We start from the raw sequence: 18,198 nt of genomic DNA, 5'->3' as shown, positions 1-18,198 counted from the left end.
TCCGGGGGCAGGATAGATTTTCCGTTGAAAACCTTCTCGTTTCGAGCTTTCCAAATGAACCACACAATCCATGGAAAGCGGGCCAAGACATTTGCAGGAGATCCTGCATTTTTTGCTCGGAGAAGTAGATAATCAAAGTTTTCCACCAGAGAGACGCTCGGGAAACACCCCGGAAGTGTCGGTATGTCGGAAAGCGCCCAAGTCTGTATAGCGGGTGGGCACAGGAACAAGCAGTGGTTGATTGTCTCCTCCTCGTTTCCACAACGAGGACAAGTTCGGTCCGTTCCACAATGTCTGTCTGCGAGTCGGCTACACGTTGCAATACAGTCCGACAGGGCTTGCCACAGGAAATGTTTGATTTTGCGAGTTGTCTTCAGCTACCATATCATATCCTTTAAGAGATTTATACTTGGCTCCGAAACGTACTGATCCCTCTTTTCTTCCTTCAGTTTTGTGGCAAGCTCGTATCCGGACTTAACTGTATATAATCCAGACTTCGTATGAATCCAACAGTAGCCATCTTCTTTGCCAACAGAGCTGGGACGTATGCTCCGAATCAACGGGATATCTCCTGGATCAATTAGAGCTTCGAGAATATCAGTGCTCAATTGTTTAGAGTTCTCGTCAATGAGATGGCTCACAAGGAGATCTTGGTCTCGGTAGATTCCATTCTCTGACGCTGGCCTAGCCGGGATTACAGGGATCCACGGGTCCAACCAGACGCGCGTGCTGCATCCTGATCCTATTGTCTTCCTTAGACCATCTCGTAAGAGATCTTGAGCTGCTAAGATACTTCTCCACCCGTAAGACGGGGAATTTGACGATTTGACATCCATAGGGCTCGTATGTCAAAAATATCTTCCTTTTAAGACGCGAGCCAGAAGGGATGTGGGGTGATGCAAAAGTCGCCAAAGTTGTTTAGCTAATATGGCCAAATTGAAATCATGCAGATCTCTAAAACCTAGTCACCCTTTATCAAAAGGTACGCATATTTTCTCCCAAGCTATCCAGTGTAGTCCTCGATGATTTGCTTTAGTGCTCCACCCAAATTTAGCTATTGCTCCCTGGAGCTTATTAATGATCTCTTTGGGGAGAAGAAAGCATGACATAACATAAGCAGGGAGAGCTTGAGCTACTAACTTTAGAAGAACTTCTTTTCCCCCTTTAGATAACAGTCTTGCCGACCAGGAATTGATACTGTCATTTAGACGATCTCTGATAAAAGCAAAAACCTGGCGTTTAGATCCACAAATCTTCTCAGGGAGACCTAGATACATCCCCGTACCTCCTTCTTTTTGGATCCCAAGAGTTTGTTTGAGTACACCTTTAATATCCTGGCCAACTTTGCTGCCACACGAAATAGATGATTTACCAAGGTTTAGTTGCTGCCCCGAAGCCCTCCCATATAATTTTATGATACGCATTATCTCAGCACATTGTTGGATATCAGCTTTACAGAAGAATAAACTGTCGTCTACAAAAAGAAGATGTGAGACAGTCGGGCTTGCTCTAGCAATCTTCAGACCTGTTATCCGACCTTCCTCTTCGGCTCCTTTCAACTGTGATACGAGAACTTCAGTTAAAAGAATAAAAAGGAACGGGGACAGAGGATCTCCTTGACGCAAACCACGAGAAGGTTGTATATTGCCCTTTGGTTCGCCATTGAGAAGGATTTGGTATGAGACAGATGAGACACACCATCGGATCCAGGAGACCCATTTCTCGGCAAAACCCATTTTTAATAAGAGTGCTTCAAGAAAAGTTCATTCTACCCGGTCGTATGCTTTGCTCATATCTGTCTTGATTGCCACAAATTTTGCCTTACACATCGGGTTAGTACGCAAATCATGGAAGGCTTCTTGTGCCAAGAGAATGTTATCCGATATAAGACGTTTTGCCACAAAGGTGGATTATGTCTCCGAGATTAATTTCGGGAGGATCGTTTTCAGACGAGAACGTAGGATCTTGGAGATGATCTTATAGCTGACATTGCACAGACTGATCGGTCGAAACTCAGACATATCCCTCGGCTTTTCTGACTTAGGTGTCAGACAGATGTTTGTCTAATTTAGCCGAGGGTCAGAAACATTAGAAATGAAGAACTCCTTTACCATCGCTATTATTTCTTTAGCCGTAACTTCCCAAAATTGTTGGTAGAAAAGGACTGTCATGCCGTCCGGCCCTGGCGCCTTGTCGGGATTTATATGATCAATGGCTTTCTTAATTTCTCCATCAGTAGGGGTGCTCGTTAACATCTCATTCATGGCTGGTGATACTTTCACGGTAATGTACCGGAGAGCTTCCTCGAAGTCTGATGCTTGTGAAGAGGTAAACAGATTTTGAAAATACTTTGTAGCTACCTTTTCTATACTCTCTTCACTTTCCGCCCATCCACCACCAGGCTTCTTCAGCTTTGTTATGCGATTCCGGGCGCGTCTTTGTTTAGTTATAGCATGAAAGAACTTCGTATTCATGTCTCCATCTTTTAACCAAAGCGCGCGGCTCTTCTGTCTCCAATATAGTTCATCTTCTCGGAAAGCTGTACAAAGGTTCCATTTAAGATTGAGGAGTTCTTCGTTCGTGACGTCCTCATCCGCCTGGGCTCTCTCTCGAGTTGTTCTTTAATGAGCTCGATTTTTTTCTGTGTATTGGAGAGATTTGCTCTCTTCCATCTTGAGATAGCACGGCGCACATCACCCAGCTTAATATGAAGAGGACGTGTATCCATGACCTCCCTTGGACCCCATCCCTCTTCAATCGCTTCCTTTAGGCCATCCTTATCAAGCCATCTTCTGTCAAACTTGAAGCTTCGTCGAAGTCTAACTGTTTGAGATTGAGTCCGGATTAGGATAGGCCCATGGTCAGAGCCCCAGAGCTTTAAGTACTCCGCATTCGTGTGGAAAAAAAGATGATGCCACTCTTCATTGCCTATAGCTCGGTTTAGTCGGCATTGGACTTTGCCGGAACTTCTATATCCCATCCAAGACATCGGGTTGCCCTTGTATGGGAATTCTACCATTCCACAGTCAGCTAACATAGCTTTGAAAGCTAGGAAAGAGGTCTCAGGCCGTTCCCCCCCCCCCCTCCTTTTTTTCTCATAATTCCCGGTGATTTCATTAAAATCACCACACATCAGCCATGCTCCAGTTCTAGTAGTACTCATGCGGGTCAGTCTTTCCCACACATAGTCTCGGCACTCAACGACCGGATCACCATAAACAAAGGTCGTAAAAACTCTCTGTCCCTCTATAGTGGCTGCAATATCAATCATACGATTATCAAAATAGAGAATAGACACCTCATAAGAATCCATATAAAAAAGTGCTAGTCCACCGCTTCGACCTTCCGGTTCCACGGTGAACAATTTATTATAACCAAAATAAATTTGAAAGTCTTGCATAAAAGAACGAATGTTTTTTTGTTTCAGAAAGAAAAAGAAAAGAAGGTGCGAAAAAATGATGTAACTCCCGGAGATGTTTCTTGGTTAAGTAGGCTCCGGCCCCTTGACAATTCCATGCAATTGTATTCATATCTTCTTACTGGGTGGTTTCTGGGACCCCACCGAACCTGAAACAAAAGACGAAATCGTACTTTTAGCAGAAGTGAACACCTCAACACGAGGGATAACCTGAGAGGTAGGTTTTTTTGAAGTACCCGAGTCTCTCTTCCTCGGGGAAGGACGTCCTCTTATTGCATTTAGCTTCTTAGATGCTTGTGCTCCCTTCAGATCAGCGGCGTGTGAACTCTTCTTCTTGATTTCTTGTGCACCACTCTTCCCTTGAGTAATATATGTTTGCTGATTCCCGGTTGAGCCAGCGCTCTTGTTCTTAATTTGGTATGTGATAATTGAAAGTGCTTTCTTTGGTGCATCCATTGTAGTTGCACCCATTGTTTTTTTTCACAGCATTTGCTGGAGAAAGTTGAGAAATAGCATCGATGATCTCTACGTCGTAACCTGGCTCATCGGCCAAGAGATCGTCATTTTACAACGTAGTCTCGTCCATACCTACATCACCAAACTCATCCGCAAGCTTATCTACTTCTTTTTCTTCTTCCCTAGTAATAACCATCTCATCTATATGTTTTGAATTCATCAAGGTATCTAAGTCTAGACTAGGGTCCTCAGTTCCATTCTTATTTCTATGCGGAGATTGAACCAACCTGGGAACTGAGAGAGGTGAGCAGATCCCTCCTTCCCTGATTATAACAGTACCTCTGTCTCGGGTTAGGAGAGCTTGTGGAAGCCCTTGCAAGGCCATCTTAGGCACCATTGTAGTTGAATCTTCCTGCATTATTGCTTTTCCTTTTAGCCGTCTCAGTCTTTCTTCAGCTGACTCATTCCTATGAACCACAAGAACTCCATTTCCTGGCCCTCCCGAGCCCATATGTCCTTGCAATCCTCCTGAGATTGTTTGTTGTGAATCCTCCTTCTCCGGTGTAGTATCTCTAGGATACTTGGAGTTTGTGGCAGTTGGAGAAGGATTGTTACTTTTCCCCCCCATTTGTTTGAACCCGGGGTCTCCAAAATTGTTGGGAAGCTTGCGAGTGATGGGAGTTATGGCGTTCTCTCACTCTGAACTGCTCACGACCTCTTTGTCGTTCCAGAAAATTCTGCCTCGGTCTTGGATTATACTCAGAGGTTTTTCGTTTTTCTTGGCCCTCAAGGCGGTTCCACACAATACCTTTTTGTTGTTGGCTTGGATATCTGTCCTCTTTTTCCTCCCTTCTTCTCTCCATCGTTTTCACTGGTTCACCTCTGTTTGAGAGGGATTTGGAAGTCCAGTAACCTCATGTTTCCTTTTGCCGTTTTCCCTCTCTGGATTGACCAGGATATTCATCACGCGACGGTGATCTTTGGTAGACATCACCGTTGGGGGATCGACGCCTCTTATTATTTGGACCATTGCTTCTATAGTTCCCCGCCGGTCCACTGAGAGCTTGATGCGAGTACCCTTGTGCTCCTGTTGGGTTGAGCTCCTGTAGTTCCTTAATCTTCTGCTCCCGTTCCTCCTGAGATAGATCTGGACAAGAGTATATGTCGTGGGAAATACGCTTGCATCCAAAGCAATGTCGGTTGAGTCCCTCGTACGTTAGGTTTACTTTACCTATATCTCCATTCGGGAATTCTACCCGTGCCTCCATCTTTAGAGGACGATCAGCATTGATAGAAACCTGGATTCGAGCATATTTTGCATCGATAGCTTCTTTCTTCCCCAGCGCTTTCACAATTGCAGTGAAAGCATCGTCGTTCCAAAAATGGACTGGAAATCCTGTAACTTTGATCCAAAAAGGAATAGTATTAGGGAAGTCCTCACTTGTGGACGGTTCCCATCGTTCCAGCGCAAAGATCCAATGGTTGAAGTGACAAGGCCTCTTGTTTAGAACCATAACCAAATCTTCTTCCTTATCAAAATCGAATTGGAAACGACCGTTGCCCAAATTCATTCCACGGACCCTCCCTTCTACGTTCCAGATACGTGCTCTCGGAAGGAGAGTAATCATCGCTTCAACACTACGTCCTCCTCTGTGTAAAACTCTTCCGATTAGGGTTTTCTTGAAACGTTCAGATGCAGCCGTTAGGTCGCAAGCTGGGATCCTGATGATCTCGTCCTCCACTTCCAGGTCTGTCCAGTTGACGACGTAGAGCAGAAGAGTTTCCTCCTCGACGGATCAGGTTTGACTGTGAACTCATCTTGATGATCAATACCGATTCAGAAGCTTAGCACAAGGCTAGATGTTTAACAAAACCTTTGGAAAGGCTTGATAAGATCAGGATCTGTTTCTTAAGAAAGCAAAGAGAGAAACGCGTAGCACAAGGCTAGAAACTTGTTATATGTATGGCGGCTGTAACCCTACAATACCTAGCAAGAAGTGTAGGGCAGTCTTCTTTGCATGGCGGTAAGGTTACGATGATATTTGTCTCCGACAGCCGTCTCATCCATGAAATACAAATATACATATTCACGAGAACCATCCACGATACATTCATCCATAAACCATTGTCTACACATCATCCATCCATGAATCTTATAGATGATAGGAAAGTTTTCAGATATCCTTGAATCAGTATACATGCTCTCATACATGGTTTGTAAGATCACAAAGTCTAAGACATTGCAAACTTGAGCTTCCACTTGATTGTTCGATGATACGCCATGCACCATGCTGAAGACCTCTTGTAATCATTTTTCTTCATAATATGCATAATTTGCGTTTTCTGAGGTTTAAACCTCAGACCTACGGATGTAGAAGCATTAATAAACTCTTAGTTAAACTACTGGAATAAGGGGATTTCCACGAGTTTGTCTTGTTTTGGATCAATAAAATTATTATTTGAGGTATGGATGGTAGGTCTAAAGATTCCAACAGTTAGTAAATTTTATAATTACCATCAACACCAATTTTTTGGAATCTTTAGACTTACCTACCAGCTACGCCTAATGCATCATATATGCTTTTCGAACAATTTAAAGTATATATTGAGAGTTGACCCATAAGTTTTCTAAACAAAATCAAGTCATTGGTTTGCCATATGATAAAATTACATGGGCTATACAATGAATCTCAAATTTTCAACGTAATAAAGCTCACATTAAATGCAAAAAATCAATCAAATATATTTGTTTAATCAAGTTTTATGTGATATAGTGCATGAATAATGGATAGTCACACAAAATTTGTCAATAATAAGTAAAAAATAATCAATCGTATTTTAACTTTATACGAATTGGAAAAAAGACTCGGGCGATCTAAGGGGGAATTAGGCGGTCAACGTGAAAATTAAGCGGTCTTACACGGATCAACGCGGATCAACGCCTAACTACACCGATTTGGGCATATTCGCCGCAGTCAACCTCCGAAACAACGCCTAGGCGGCCGCGTATTTGAACCGGAGATATAGTACATAAACATGGAAGAGAAGGGCTGCTGAGATGGTACGAATCATCACCCAGTCTAATATAATCGAAAATTTAATATTATCGTTCTTCTTTGTTGAGCCAACTTTAAATAACGCGATTTCCTTTCGAAGGAATTTAATTAGAGAGGGAATATTCCGTCATGGAATAACAGAATTGGTCCAAAAGGCCATAGAAGGTCTAACGAATTTTCCATTTACCCATACGCGCAGGGTCCCATTGGTGACGATGTCACACCCTGCCTATAAAACCTGCCCATCTGCTACATTTCCTCTCGGTTTAAGACACCAAAGAAACCAAGTAAACAAAGAAATATTTCCCTATTCTCTCACAAATCCTGCAAAAAATTGTTTTTTTTAGCTAAAGAAAAAAAAAAAGCCTAGCAATGGTGGCCGTCGATGTTAAGGAGAAGAACAGTGGAAGCAGTCTTAAGTTTCTATGCAGTTATGGCGGCAGAATCCTCCCTCGTTCTACAGACGGGAAGCTCCGTTACGTCGGAGGTCATACCAGAGTCCTCTCCGTCCATCGTTCCATCTCTTTCGAAGGTTCGTCTCTACTTTCGTTTTTCACCACTTCAATTCAATCTCCCGTTTGTAATCAATCCTCTCCTTTGTAACTGGGCGCGCATCATCACGAAATTGAGATTGATTTTTGTTATTCTCCAGAGCTAATCAAGAAACTATTCGAATTCTGTGGATACTCCGTTGATCTACGATGTCAATTACCTAACGGAGATCTCGAGACTCTAATCTCCGTCAAATCAGATGAGGATCTAGCCAACATCGTCGAGGAGTACGATCGCGTCTCCGGAGCCAAGATCCGAGCCGTTCTATCGCCTCCGAGAGCGCATAGACAGGGATCTCCGTCGTCTTCAAGCAGCGATCGATCTCCCAAATCTCCGTTCTCGGTCTCGCGTTCGCCGTTCTCCGTTACGCCTTCCCCGCCGAACTCGCCGTCGTCGGCGTACGGGAGATATTTACAGTCTCGGTATTGTCTGCCTCCCACGGATCTCAGTAGAAGATCAAATCACAGATACGGAGAATCATATTGCTATGCGTGTCGTGGACATAAAAACTCTAGCCTCATCCGGCATTGACAAAAAAAAATTGGAATTTACGACGATGATGAAGAAAACAAATAAAAATAAATGAAAAAATTTAGGTTATAGTTTTTATACGATGTGATTGCTTGTGAAGAGAAGAATGAAATGTTTCCTTTCCATTTACGGTCAGAGACTTGGTCTGACCACCGGAGAAATTAGTTTAGACGGAGAACGAAATGGAACATTCGTCCGGGACCGTTACGAACCGTTAAGAGTTGCCGTTGCCACGTGCTTGCACGCACGACGTTCTTTTTTATATACGTGATACGTGGCGAATACTGTGAGACCGTATATTGTTGTCTATGTCAGGGATGTTTGACGCGTGTAGGCTAGTGGATTCGTTTATTAACACGTGGCAGCCGTCCGCACATACGAGGCTTTCTGTATTTTGGTTTTGGCCTCTTTGATAATGATCATAGAATGAATGATAGAAGTAAAGTAAATTCTTTCATGTCTGTTGAAGTTTATTTTTAATTGTTTTCTAATTTGTTAACATTCGGTTTCTTTTTACTTGTCTCATCAGGATTAGGACATATGACCTTTTGCTCACACGGATCCTTTTTAGAACATTTAAAAGAGTTAAATACTATCAAGTCTATTAAACTAATCGGAACATACGAGAAAGAAAGAACACATCATGAGCAGGTAAACAAACTGCGTATTTTTGTGGACTTCCAAAATTCCCGCAACGTGTGAATGGGACAGAATGAAGACTAAAGAATGTGGAAGTTGGTGAGTACCTTGTCCCGGCCTTCAAAACTTGGAACACCACAAAAGAAAACATATTAGGTGTTGTTGTTCAATGATAATCAGAGAATGACTTTTGGAGTAGTAGCAGGTACCACACTTGGTTTTTTTGCCAACTAGAATTTTATTAAACAAAGACGAATATTACAAAAAATCCAAAGAGAAGGCAAAAAAACCAAAACAAAAAGTCCAAAGACAGCCATACATAAAGACCACAAAGCCCGAAAAAGCCCAGATCAAACAAAGCCCAATTGGAAGAAGATGGATTAACTCGACCCTCATCCACGCGTCAGAGCATGATTATTGAGAGGTTCTTATGGTGGGTTTCTTAACGGAATATAAGAACCCTCCTCTTAACTTTTAATTAAAAAGCCAATAACCGTTTCTTAAAACTCTGACACAATACACGAAATTAATTTCAACGTATTTTGTTGAAAAATCAACCAGCAGACACAGTACACGAAATTCAGCTCCTTTCAGCATTTTTAAATTCAGTCAGAAAAGACTCGATTTTTTCAATCAGATAAATATACAACACGTAATATATATATGTTCATATCATCAGCTAATATACGTTCCTTTATTTTTGAAACACATACGTTCCCTTAAATTGCATAATTTTGGACAAACTGGTTTTTTCAAAGCACGAGACCGGTTAAATTTAGAAAACTGTCAACATCAAGACAATAAGACCATGAAATCTGTTTTAATTGTTCCTAACAAAAGGAAAACGAGCTTCCAAACTCAGAATCACAGTCGTTTGACGCGAGAAGGTTTGGACAAGTATCCTCAAAAATCAAGCAAACGTCGTCAACAAACTTTTTAAAAATTTGTTATGGAGATTAGTTAACCAGTTTCTTGCTCGAATTCTTCACCATCTGATTCCTCTGCATTGTCTGCATCATCATCATCATCATCAGCTTCATTATCGTCTTCTTCTTGATGGTTGTCGACGACTGGTTTTCCTACTACGGGTACGCTAGGACTCATCTTTCTTATCTCGGTGCACTGCACCAAACAAGAATTTAATCAAAACTTATCTTAGTATTCACAATAACAAAACTGAAATGGACAATTAGTCTGATTTGATCACTCTCCCTTTTCATCTTCCACGTTTTATAATCAGAAAAATCTAAATATATGTACATACAATTAGTGGAAACACCAAAAGATCAGATGAAAAGCAGACACATATCTTCTAGTAACATAGTGTATAAAAACATATCCATGGAGTCTACACTAACTCAAGAAGAATTCACAGCTCAACATTGGCATCCACTATATCCACAATGTTTGCCACCTTATACTCAAACATAACGCCCCAAAAAAATGAAGAAAGATGAAGAATTTACTCATAATCCTGATATTTGAAAGATACCACCACTCAATCTACATTCAAAAATAATTATACAGCTCAACACTGGCATCCACTAAATTCAAAACGTTTGCTAACTTATATACTCAAACATAGCACCAAAACAGAGCAGGTTATAAAAGAAGAAAGATCGAAGAACAATCAGATAAACTAAAAGAAGAATGATCAATAAAACCAACAAAATCACCTTCATCAAATTCAAAGATTGATCCTTTATTATTCTATAAAACCTAACTAGAAACCACTTGCAATCTCTCAATCCATCAGCAAACCTCACTAAGCGAAACCTATTCCGTACAAATCCTTCAGCCACCAGTCAGCTATCACTCGGATTCAGCTCGAATTCTAAGGAGTTAAAGAGTTGAAAACTGGTTTCCCATCATTCGAGTTCGATCGAGAAAGAGTAGAGAGGAAACAAAGAGATACCTTTTCTTCGAACTCAGCTTCTTCCATGGCGAGAAGAATCTCTTCGTTCTGGGGCTGGGGCCACTGTATAGGTAACAAATGCGATGCCGGAATCGTCTTCGTCAACGACGGAAACTGGCTCATCAACGTCGGAAACTGTAACATTTTTCTCTCTCTCTCTCTTTCACAGAAAATAATGAATAAACAAACAAAAAACAGAGAAAAGGAAAAGTTCAGGTTATCCAAACGCTGCGTATTAGTTTTAACACGCAAAGACAGCCCATTTAATAATTTTGGGCTCTCGCTTGAGTAGCCCATTTATAACGAAACTTGGGACATCTTTTTACACACATTAGGTTTGTGTATTATACCACCTGTTTTTTAAGCGAACGCCCATTTGGGCTTCTTCTATATCTACTTTTATAATTAGTTAACTAGCCGATGGATGAAAACGCATAATAAATATTATATATATATAAATTTCTTTTACATATCATTATTTATTTTGTGTTCATTTACTTATTATAAAATAATAAATATATTAAATAATTAAAAAGTGAGTAACTATTATGTATATAATTAAATTGGAAAGCATATAAAGAGAAAAAAACAAAAATAGCATTAAATCAAGTTTTTGTTCCCAAACTAACAATCAAGGTCAAAAGTCACAAAAATAACACTTAATGTTTTATCAAAAGTCACAAACTTAGGGTTTAGAGTTAAAGGGTGGGGTTTAGGATTTAGGGTTTAGGATTTAGGGTTTAGGGTTTAGAGTTTAGGGTTTAGGGTTTAGGGTTTAGGGTTTAGAGTTGAGAAATGAGGTTTTAGGGATAAGATTTCAAATTTTGAAAAATAAAAAAATTAAAAATTTCAAATGATAAACTTAGAAATGTGTTATTTTGGTCATTTTAGTTTTTTGAGTGCTATTTTTGTGATATAAACTTAGAAAGGTGCTATTTTGGAGATTTGCCCGCATATAAATCAAAACAATCTCTTTCTTTTATTTACAATGATTTTTGTTGGTAAATAAATAAAAAATCTTTTTATAATATATGTTATATAATTAAATTTAAATGATATTGATATATATATATATAATATTTATGAATATTTATTAATCGAATCTTCCTACTCGTATAATTTTATTAACATTTGTATATTTGTTGTACCAAAAAAATCATTAATCACAAAACTTTCAATATGAGACTTTAATAATTTTAGTAATTTATAATCGTTTCTAAAATTTCAATGCAAATTTCAAAATTAAAATATTAAGGTCTCGATACTTTTTAATACAAATTTTGAAATTAACATATTTATATTCTTATATTGTATATAGTTTAATTTAGTAATACATATTTAAAATATATATGTTTAATTTAAATATCTATTAAATGAAACTTTTTAGAAACGATTAATATGAATAAAAATCATCATAATGATGACACGTGACTACAAACCAACGTTGTCATGCTCGTCGATTAATATATAAGATATTTACATAACACACACTATCATACATTATTTATATATTGTTTATATGAAATTAATCAATTACGGCCATATGGCTATTTATGTTTCTAGTTGGGTATTTTAAAAGTCCCAAACAATCAAAACCTTAGCTTAAAGAAAGTCTATTTGTTAAAGATAACTATTGTCAACACAATTTTTCTCGGACAAAAACAGATAAGTAAAAGAAACAGAACATTAAAAAAGAAAAACCGAAAGGGGATTAGGATTCAAACACTGGTCTTTTAACAAACTTACAATCGATGAAGATGAAATTCATAAGATCGTGTACAGAGGGAAATTAAAGTTTTAAGATTGGATGGTAGTGTATAAGCATATACGACCTCTGTTATACAGAGGAACCAAGCTCTAAAGTTAGTAATGAAATAGTCAACTAAGGGATGGTAATATATGTTAATTAATGCCAAACGAACTACTTGCCAATATGTTAGATCTCGAGACGTAGAATTTCCTATATTAGCTTTATATATTTTTTTGTCATGAAATAATTAATACATAATTACAGTGAATGATAACATATCTGATTATTTTCTAAAAGCATATGATATCTAGACATTCTTTATTTAAAACGAAATTTAGCCCATTTTATCGATTTTTAGAATATTTAATAAATCAAACGAAGATCTATACTGCCGTAAATTAAGCATATATATTCATACGCATTGATTAGTAAAATCCTCAATCATCAGTAGTCTTCTTAGGTTAATTTGCGTGATGAGCAATTCCAAATTTTCAAAATTGCACACTCTTTATGGTTGTTCAAATTAACCTAAAGCCCGTGTTTCGTATTTAATTCATTTTTTAAAAAATTAGCTACTCTTTATGATTGTCCAAAGTTACCTAAATTTGAATTAAATATTTAATTATCCAATTGTACTTTCGATAACCATACTTTGATAGGATGCAAAGTTAAGAACAATGTTTTTTTAATGTAGAGTAGTGTCACGATGTTAGATTTGCATGTAATGAGAAATATAGAAAAACATAACGATTATTTTGCATTATATATAATCAGAAGAATTGGAATACAAACAATATGCATCGAAAACATTTGCTATACACACAAATAAGTAAATCAATCGTACAGATGTTGGTTTTATTATTTGGTATTTCATCATTATATGTTATACAATCGAGTGGATGTATGTTTGATCAATTTCGGCCAGGTTATATAGCAGAACAAAGGGTGTAAATAATTGCGAAAGATTTACATGGGATTATAGGTTTATAATCATTGTCAGAAAGAGCAGATGATAAATATTATAAAACCATACGATATACATGTGTATAACTCTCAACAACGTTTATGTTAAAGTGAAACCAGTGGCAGTAATTGTAAATTCTCTAGTAATAAGTGGGGATACGTTAAAAGAGATTGAGAGTAGCTTTCAAGCTGACACGTCAGAAATGGCATGCCCGTAAATAAATTGCATTTTAAAGATATTTTTAAAGCTGTTCCTCTTTTAATAATAAAGAGATTACTCAATGTTGCTAAACTTTGAATTCCCTATACTTGAGAATTGATTTGTTTATGCGTCACTACTATATTCACTCTCACACGAAAAAATGACATGACTGACATGTAAAATTTTATTTATAAATGTTTCATATTTTTGCAAAAAAAATTTAAATATGGTAATAACTAATAACTCATACATCGAACATTAAAGTACTATTTTATTTACAACAGTTTGTTTTTTTCATATTTTTTGAAATATAGTAACAACTAATTTTTATCTATGTTTCTGAAATATGGTATAATTATATATATTTTATCAAAAATATTTGGAAGTGTGTCTTACAAATATAAAACAAAAACAATACTAATCAAATAATTTTTTTTATATAGATAATTGACTGAAAATTTATTTAAATTTATCGGTTCATTAAGTAAATTTAAAATTTTATTTTACCAGTCTAACATATTTTAAATAAAATAAAAAAATCTAAATATATATATATATATATATATATTTAATATAGAATTTTAAAACTAGGGTATAATATACATATTTATATAAATATTTATTATCATATAAATAATATATTATTCTTAGGGAATATAAATTATTATATGGAAGTTTAAATAAAATCAATTAAAAATAATTAAATTAAATCAAAGTCAAGTAAACAAGACGATATGTAACTACATTAATGATTTTATTTTTTCCAATCGATAAAATTTAAATATAGAAATAATATTGTTAAAGTTTAAGACAATTATTTTTAAACAAATTAGGATAAAATTATATTTAAAGTTAGTTCGATGTATTTATCACTTGATTGCGAATATAATTTACTCATGAATGTATTGTAGTATTAGTTATCATAAAGTTAACCAACGACATAGATATTTTTTTTTTCATTTATGGATCAAGGTCATTAATTTATAACATAATTTCAAGATCACATTTCCTATCTAGAATAATATTTTTTGTTTTGTTTTCTAAACACATAATATCATCATAAATCTCATGGTGGTATATGTATCGGTTAGATAAATCACCAATGTAAAAATCTCTCTCACAATATCAACAAAGATCGATAAATACTAAAAAAAAAAAAGGCAAGAGTCTCAAATCGATTCCTTCCTCGGATAAGATCTTTTTATTCTAAGTAGACTAGTTTACATTACCTTTTGTGGTCGGTAGTTGTGTGATCAATTTTGAATGGTGTAAATCATTGATTATGCCAATTTAGTACATGCTTAGTGCACTTGGAAGAAGAAGAAGAAAAAAAAACGTCTTTGGAATTCTGCATAAAAGAAACCTAAGAAAATGTTAAATGTTAATTGTTTAATGAGAAAATTAGACATTTATATTGAAATTTATTACTAAAGCATCACAAATGTGGAAAACACTACCAAATAAGCAATCACATTCAAAATTTACAATGCTTTTCCTATTGAAGCCATGTCTACTTTACAATGTTTTTCTTCTTATAAATTCTAAATCTCTATATCAAATAAACTATTTTAATAAAAGCATGACTATTTTTTACTATGTTTTCTACTTTGCTCTTACTTTCATTATGACACTAGTAGATATCCTTTTTTTTTTTTTTGAACAACGACACTAGTAGATATCCAACAAAGTTTTTTGGGACTATGAGAATGTATGACTTTCTCATGACTTTAGTCACGAAATTGCTTACCATCATATCGTGGATAGACTGAAAGGTGAGGGTTTGAATGGACATGTAAACATCACTATTGTGGTGGGTTATAAAAGTACATTTGTGCCAAAAAAATACTTCACAAAAAAATTGATATTCATTATGCTAAGGAAATTAATAGTAAGTTGTGACTTCTGTGAATTTTATTTGATTTAGGGTAAAGAAACAAATCGTTAATTAACTAATTTTTTGTTTCAAAACCAAATAAAGATATTATATCCACATGAGATGAGCAAGCAGCAAATAATGTTATAAAAGATTTGATGTAGGCTTGACTTTTAAAGCTTCAAAAGCTTTAAAACACTATGACTATCATATGAGATGGTGATTTCTTAGACCATCTCAATCTATTGACAGAAACTCGACATGACACTATGATTGTTTATAAGTAACAATGTAAGCTTCAAGATATTAATTTAGAAAAACTCCATGAAGTGACTAAACATTGTGGTATTTAAGAGGCTTTTTGTCTCTTAAAGAAGAAACTATTAGTAAGAAGGATATGACCAATGCTAAGATCCAAAACAAAAGGTTGTTAAGGAAGTTGATGAGGTAAATGCACAAGTGTTATTACATATTTCTGTTTGTAAAATGTTTGGTATTATTGTGCAGTTTGGAAATTTTCATGAATCTAGACATTATAATGCATATGTTAAGCTTCATTTTGTTACTTTTCAGTTTTCAAGAAACCAAACTATTGAACAGGTTGCTTACTCTTTTAATTGTAGTGTGTGTGATTATTGATGTACTTTTCTCACAATTTGATATATGCATGATACAGATAAAAAATTATGAGACATTATTTTTCTGATTTAAATCTTGTCAAGTTTGTCAATCGGACTCATTGGTTAATTTGGTTAAACTTCTCAACTGGAAATTTGAGAATTGTATTTTTTATTATATTCAAATATTAGTCAAAAGAAATTCAAATCAAACCTTTGAGACATAAAATTTCTAATTGGGTTTAAATTAGTATATATATATATATATATATATTTTGACAAATTCATTTAGATCGCCATCTCATCAGTATATTATCTAAAAGTTGTTATCTAGAAATCTGGATGGTTTTAAAAGAATCAATACATAAATTTGATGTGATTTGAATTAAAGTGACAATTTCATGTTATTTAAACTTAACTTAAAAAATATTAAAAATCAATCCTATTGAACTTGTTATTTTATAAAATACTTTGAGATTTTATGTTACTGGAAAGAAAAACAAATAGTGGATTTCAAAATGTTTGTAATGATTTTAGAGTGTTTTAATGAATTTTCTTAGTTGAAAAAATACAATTTCAAAACTCATTATTTTAAATGAGATTTTGAAATGGTTTAATATTTTTTTTATAAATTCTCTAATTCAACTAAAATCAGCTAAAACTCATTAAAAGTAAGTCATTCTAAATCAATTCAAACTCTAAGTTGAATACATCTCCCTTATAATTTCCAAATAAGACAATAATATAAAGTAAAAATTATCAAATTTATTTATAAACTAAAGCTTAAAATATTTTATAATTTATATTGAGATCGCCCATAAATTTCATGGTGTCATAGGTACCGGTTGGAGAAATCACCGATCTAAACATTCCTCTCACAATATTAGCAAAGATTGCTAAATACCAAATGAAAGCAAAAGTCTCAAATTGATTCTTTAGTCAACTAAGAACTTTTTATTTTGAGCAGATTAGCTACCTTACATTTAGTGATCGGTAGTTGAGTGGTTAATTTTGAACGAAACTATGTCATTGATTCATGATATAATTATAATTTATATGCAGTAACAACTTTAAAAATATTTTATAATACAAAATTAATTAAAATAGTGATAAGAATAATTAATTAATTTAATAATGAAGATACAAACATGCTTTTTTATATTTTTATGTTTTTTCTGTTCAAACAAGATACAAAACTTATTAGATGCACTACAAGAAAACACAAGTTTTACGAGGGCAGTTTTACTCGTGATTTCGTCGTAAAATCAGTGTTACGAGTAATTAGCGAGGAAACCCGTTTCGTCGTTATACGTTTGTCGTAACGCATATATCCTCGCTAATTCGTCGTAACATAGCGAGGAAATAATTTCGCCGTAAAAGCGAAGAAGAATATTTCGTCGTAAAGACCACGTAAAGCTTCCACGTAAGGACGTCGCTAAATTTCCTCGTAAATACCTCGAAAGCCGTTCCTCGTAAAACCCACGTAAATAACTTGAAAGTAAATACTCGTAAAGTAAACGTAAATACCTTGATAGCTTTCCTCGTAAAGACCACGTGAACTTTCCACGTCATTTCCTTGTAAACCTTTTCTCGTAAAAACCTCGTTAAGCTTCGACGTAAAGAAGTCACAAAATTAGCTACGAATTTACTTTGCTTCGTTATTTTACAGAAATATAAAAAAATATAATTAAAAAAATAATTTAAATTATTAATAAAATTAAAATTCTAAAAAAATCAAAACCAAAATATTTTATATATAAATAAGTTTTGAATTCATAATACAAGAACCGAAATTAAAAAGAACTAAGGGTCGTTAATCGCCGGTAGAATTCATCACTCCTCGCCGTTACATCCGCCTCGGCATGTGTGTCGGATGTTGACTCGCCTGGAATAGGATTTCGTTGTCGCATGGTCCTCAACAAGGTCTCCCATTCCGGATTTGTGGCCGCTACAACGTCCAAGAAGCCCTCGAGTCCACCCATACGAGATCGCGTCGAGCTCAAATCGTGACGTAGCTCAGCAGACTCTCAACGCAACTCATCGGACTCCCTACGCAGCTGAGAGACTTCACCATCCCATCGCTGACTATAAGACGATGTCACTCTCGGAACATCGTTGACGGAACCAATCCCCAACGTCCGTCCCTTTTTTTTAGGGACAACCTTAAAAAGAAAAAATAAATTTTGTTAGTAAAAATTTAAAGTTAAATTAAATGAATAATAAAAA

At 35.6% G+C, this 18,198-nt stretch overlaps 3 protein-coding genes across 3 annotated transcripts; 1 reads left to right on the top strand and 2 right to left on the bottom strand.

Moving 5' to 3' along the window:
* Positions 1 to 4,788: 4,788 nt before the first annotated feature.
* Positions 4,789 to 5,502, bottom strand: LOC106330531. The gene has a single exon (XM_013768982.1). It carries the CDS (start codon positions 5,500 to 5,502, stop codon positions 4,789 to 4,791), a length of 714 nt encoding a protein of 237 aa, XP_013624436.1.
* Positions 5,503 to 7,210: 1,708 nt separating this feature from the next.
* On the top strand, positions 7,211 to 8,502 carry LOC106332863. The gene is made up of 2 exons (XM_013771359.1): positions 7,211 to 7,462; positions 7,583 to 8,502. Exons 1-2 carry the CDS (start codon positions 7,303 to 7,305, stop codon positions 8,011 to 8,013), a joined length of 591 nt encoding a protein of 196 aa, XP_013626813.1. The 5' UTR covers positions 7,211 to 7,302; the 3' UTR covers positions 8,014 to 8,502.
* A 951-nt stretch (positions 8,503 to 9,453) lies between these two features.
* LOC106332150 (nucleolin-like) lies at positions 9,454 to 10,777 on the bottom strand. Its single transcript, XM_013770618.1, has 2 exons — positions 10,568 to 10,777; positions 9,454 to 9,774 (listed from the first exon to the last, which is right to left on the bottom strand). Exons 1-2 carry the CDS (start codon positions 10,709 to 10,711, stop codon positions 9,613 to 9,615), a joined length of 306 nt encoding a protein of 101 aa, XP_013626072.1. The 5' UTR covers positions 10,712 to 10,777; the 3' UTR covers positions 9,454 to 9,612.
* Between the last annotated feature and the right edge of the window lie 7,421 nt (positions 10,778 to 18,198).

The sequence above is a fragment of the Brassica oleracea genome, chromosome C3 (assembly GCF_000695525.1).
Source record: "Brassica oleracea var. oleracea cultivar TO1000 chromosome C3, BOL, whole genome shotgun sequence".
Classification (NCBI taxonomy): domain Eukaryota; kingdom Viridiplantae; phylum Streptophyta; class Magnoliopsida; order Brassicales; family Brassicaceae; genus Brassica; species Brassica oleracea.
This window is presented reverse-complemented; position numbering and strand designations above follow the sequence as displayed.

Excerpts from the sequence above, each read along its gene's own strand:
- LOC106332863 (XM_013771359.1), top strand. The coding sequence starts at position 7,303 with ATGGTGGCCGTCGATGTTAAGGAGAAGAACAGTGGAAGCAGTCTTAAG. Across the intron at positions 7,463-7,582 it reads TCGTTCCATCTCTTTCGAAG|AGCTAATCAAGAAACTATTC; the intron begins GTTCGTCTCTAC and ends GTTATTCTCCAG.
- LOC106330531 (XM_013768982.1), bottom strand. The coding sequence starts at position 5,502 with ATGATTACTCTCCTTCCGAGAGCACGTATCTGGAACGTAGAAGGGAGG.
- LOC106332150 (XM_013770618.1), bottom strand. The coding sequence starts at position 10,711 with ATGTTACAGTTTCCGACGTTGATGAGCCAGTTTCCGTCGTTGACGAAG. Across the intron at positions 9,775-10,567 it reads AAGCTGAGTTCGAAGAAAAG|TGCACCGAGATAAGAAAGAT; the intron begins GTATCTCTTTGT and ends TGTTTGGTGCAG.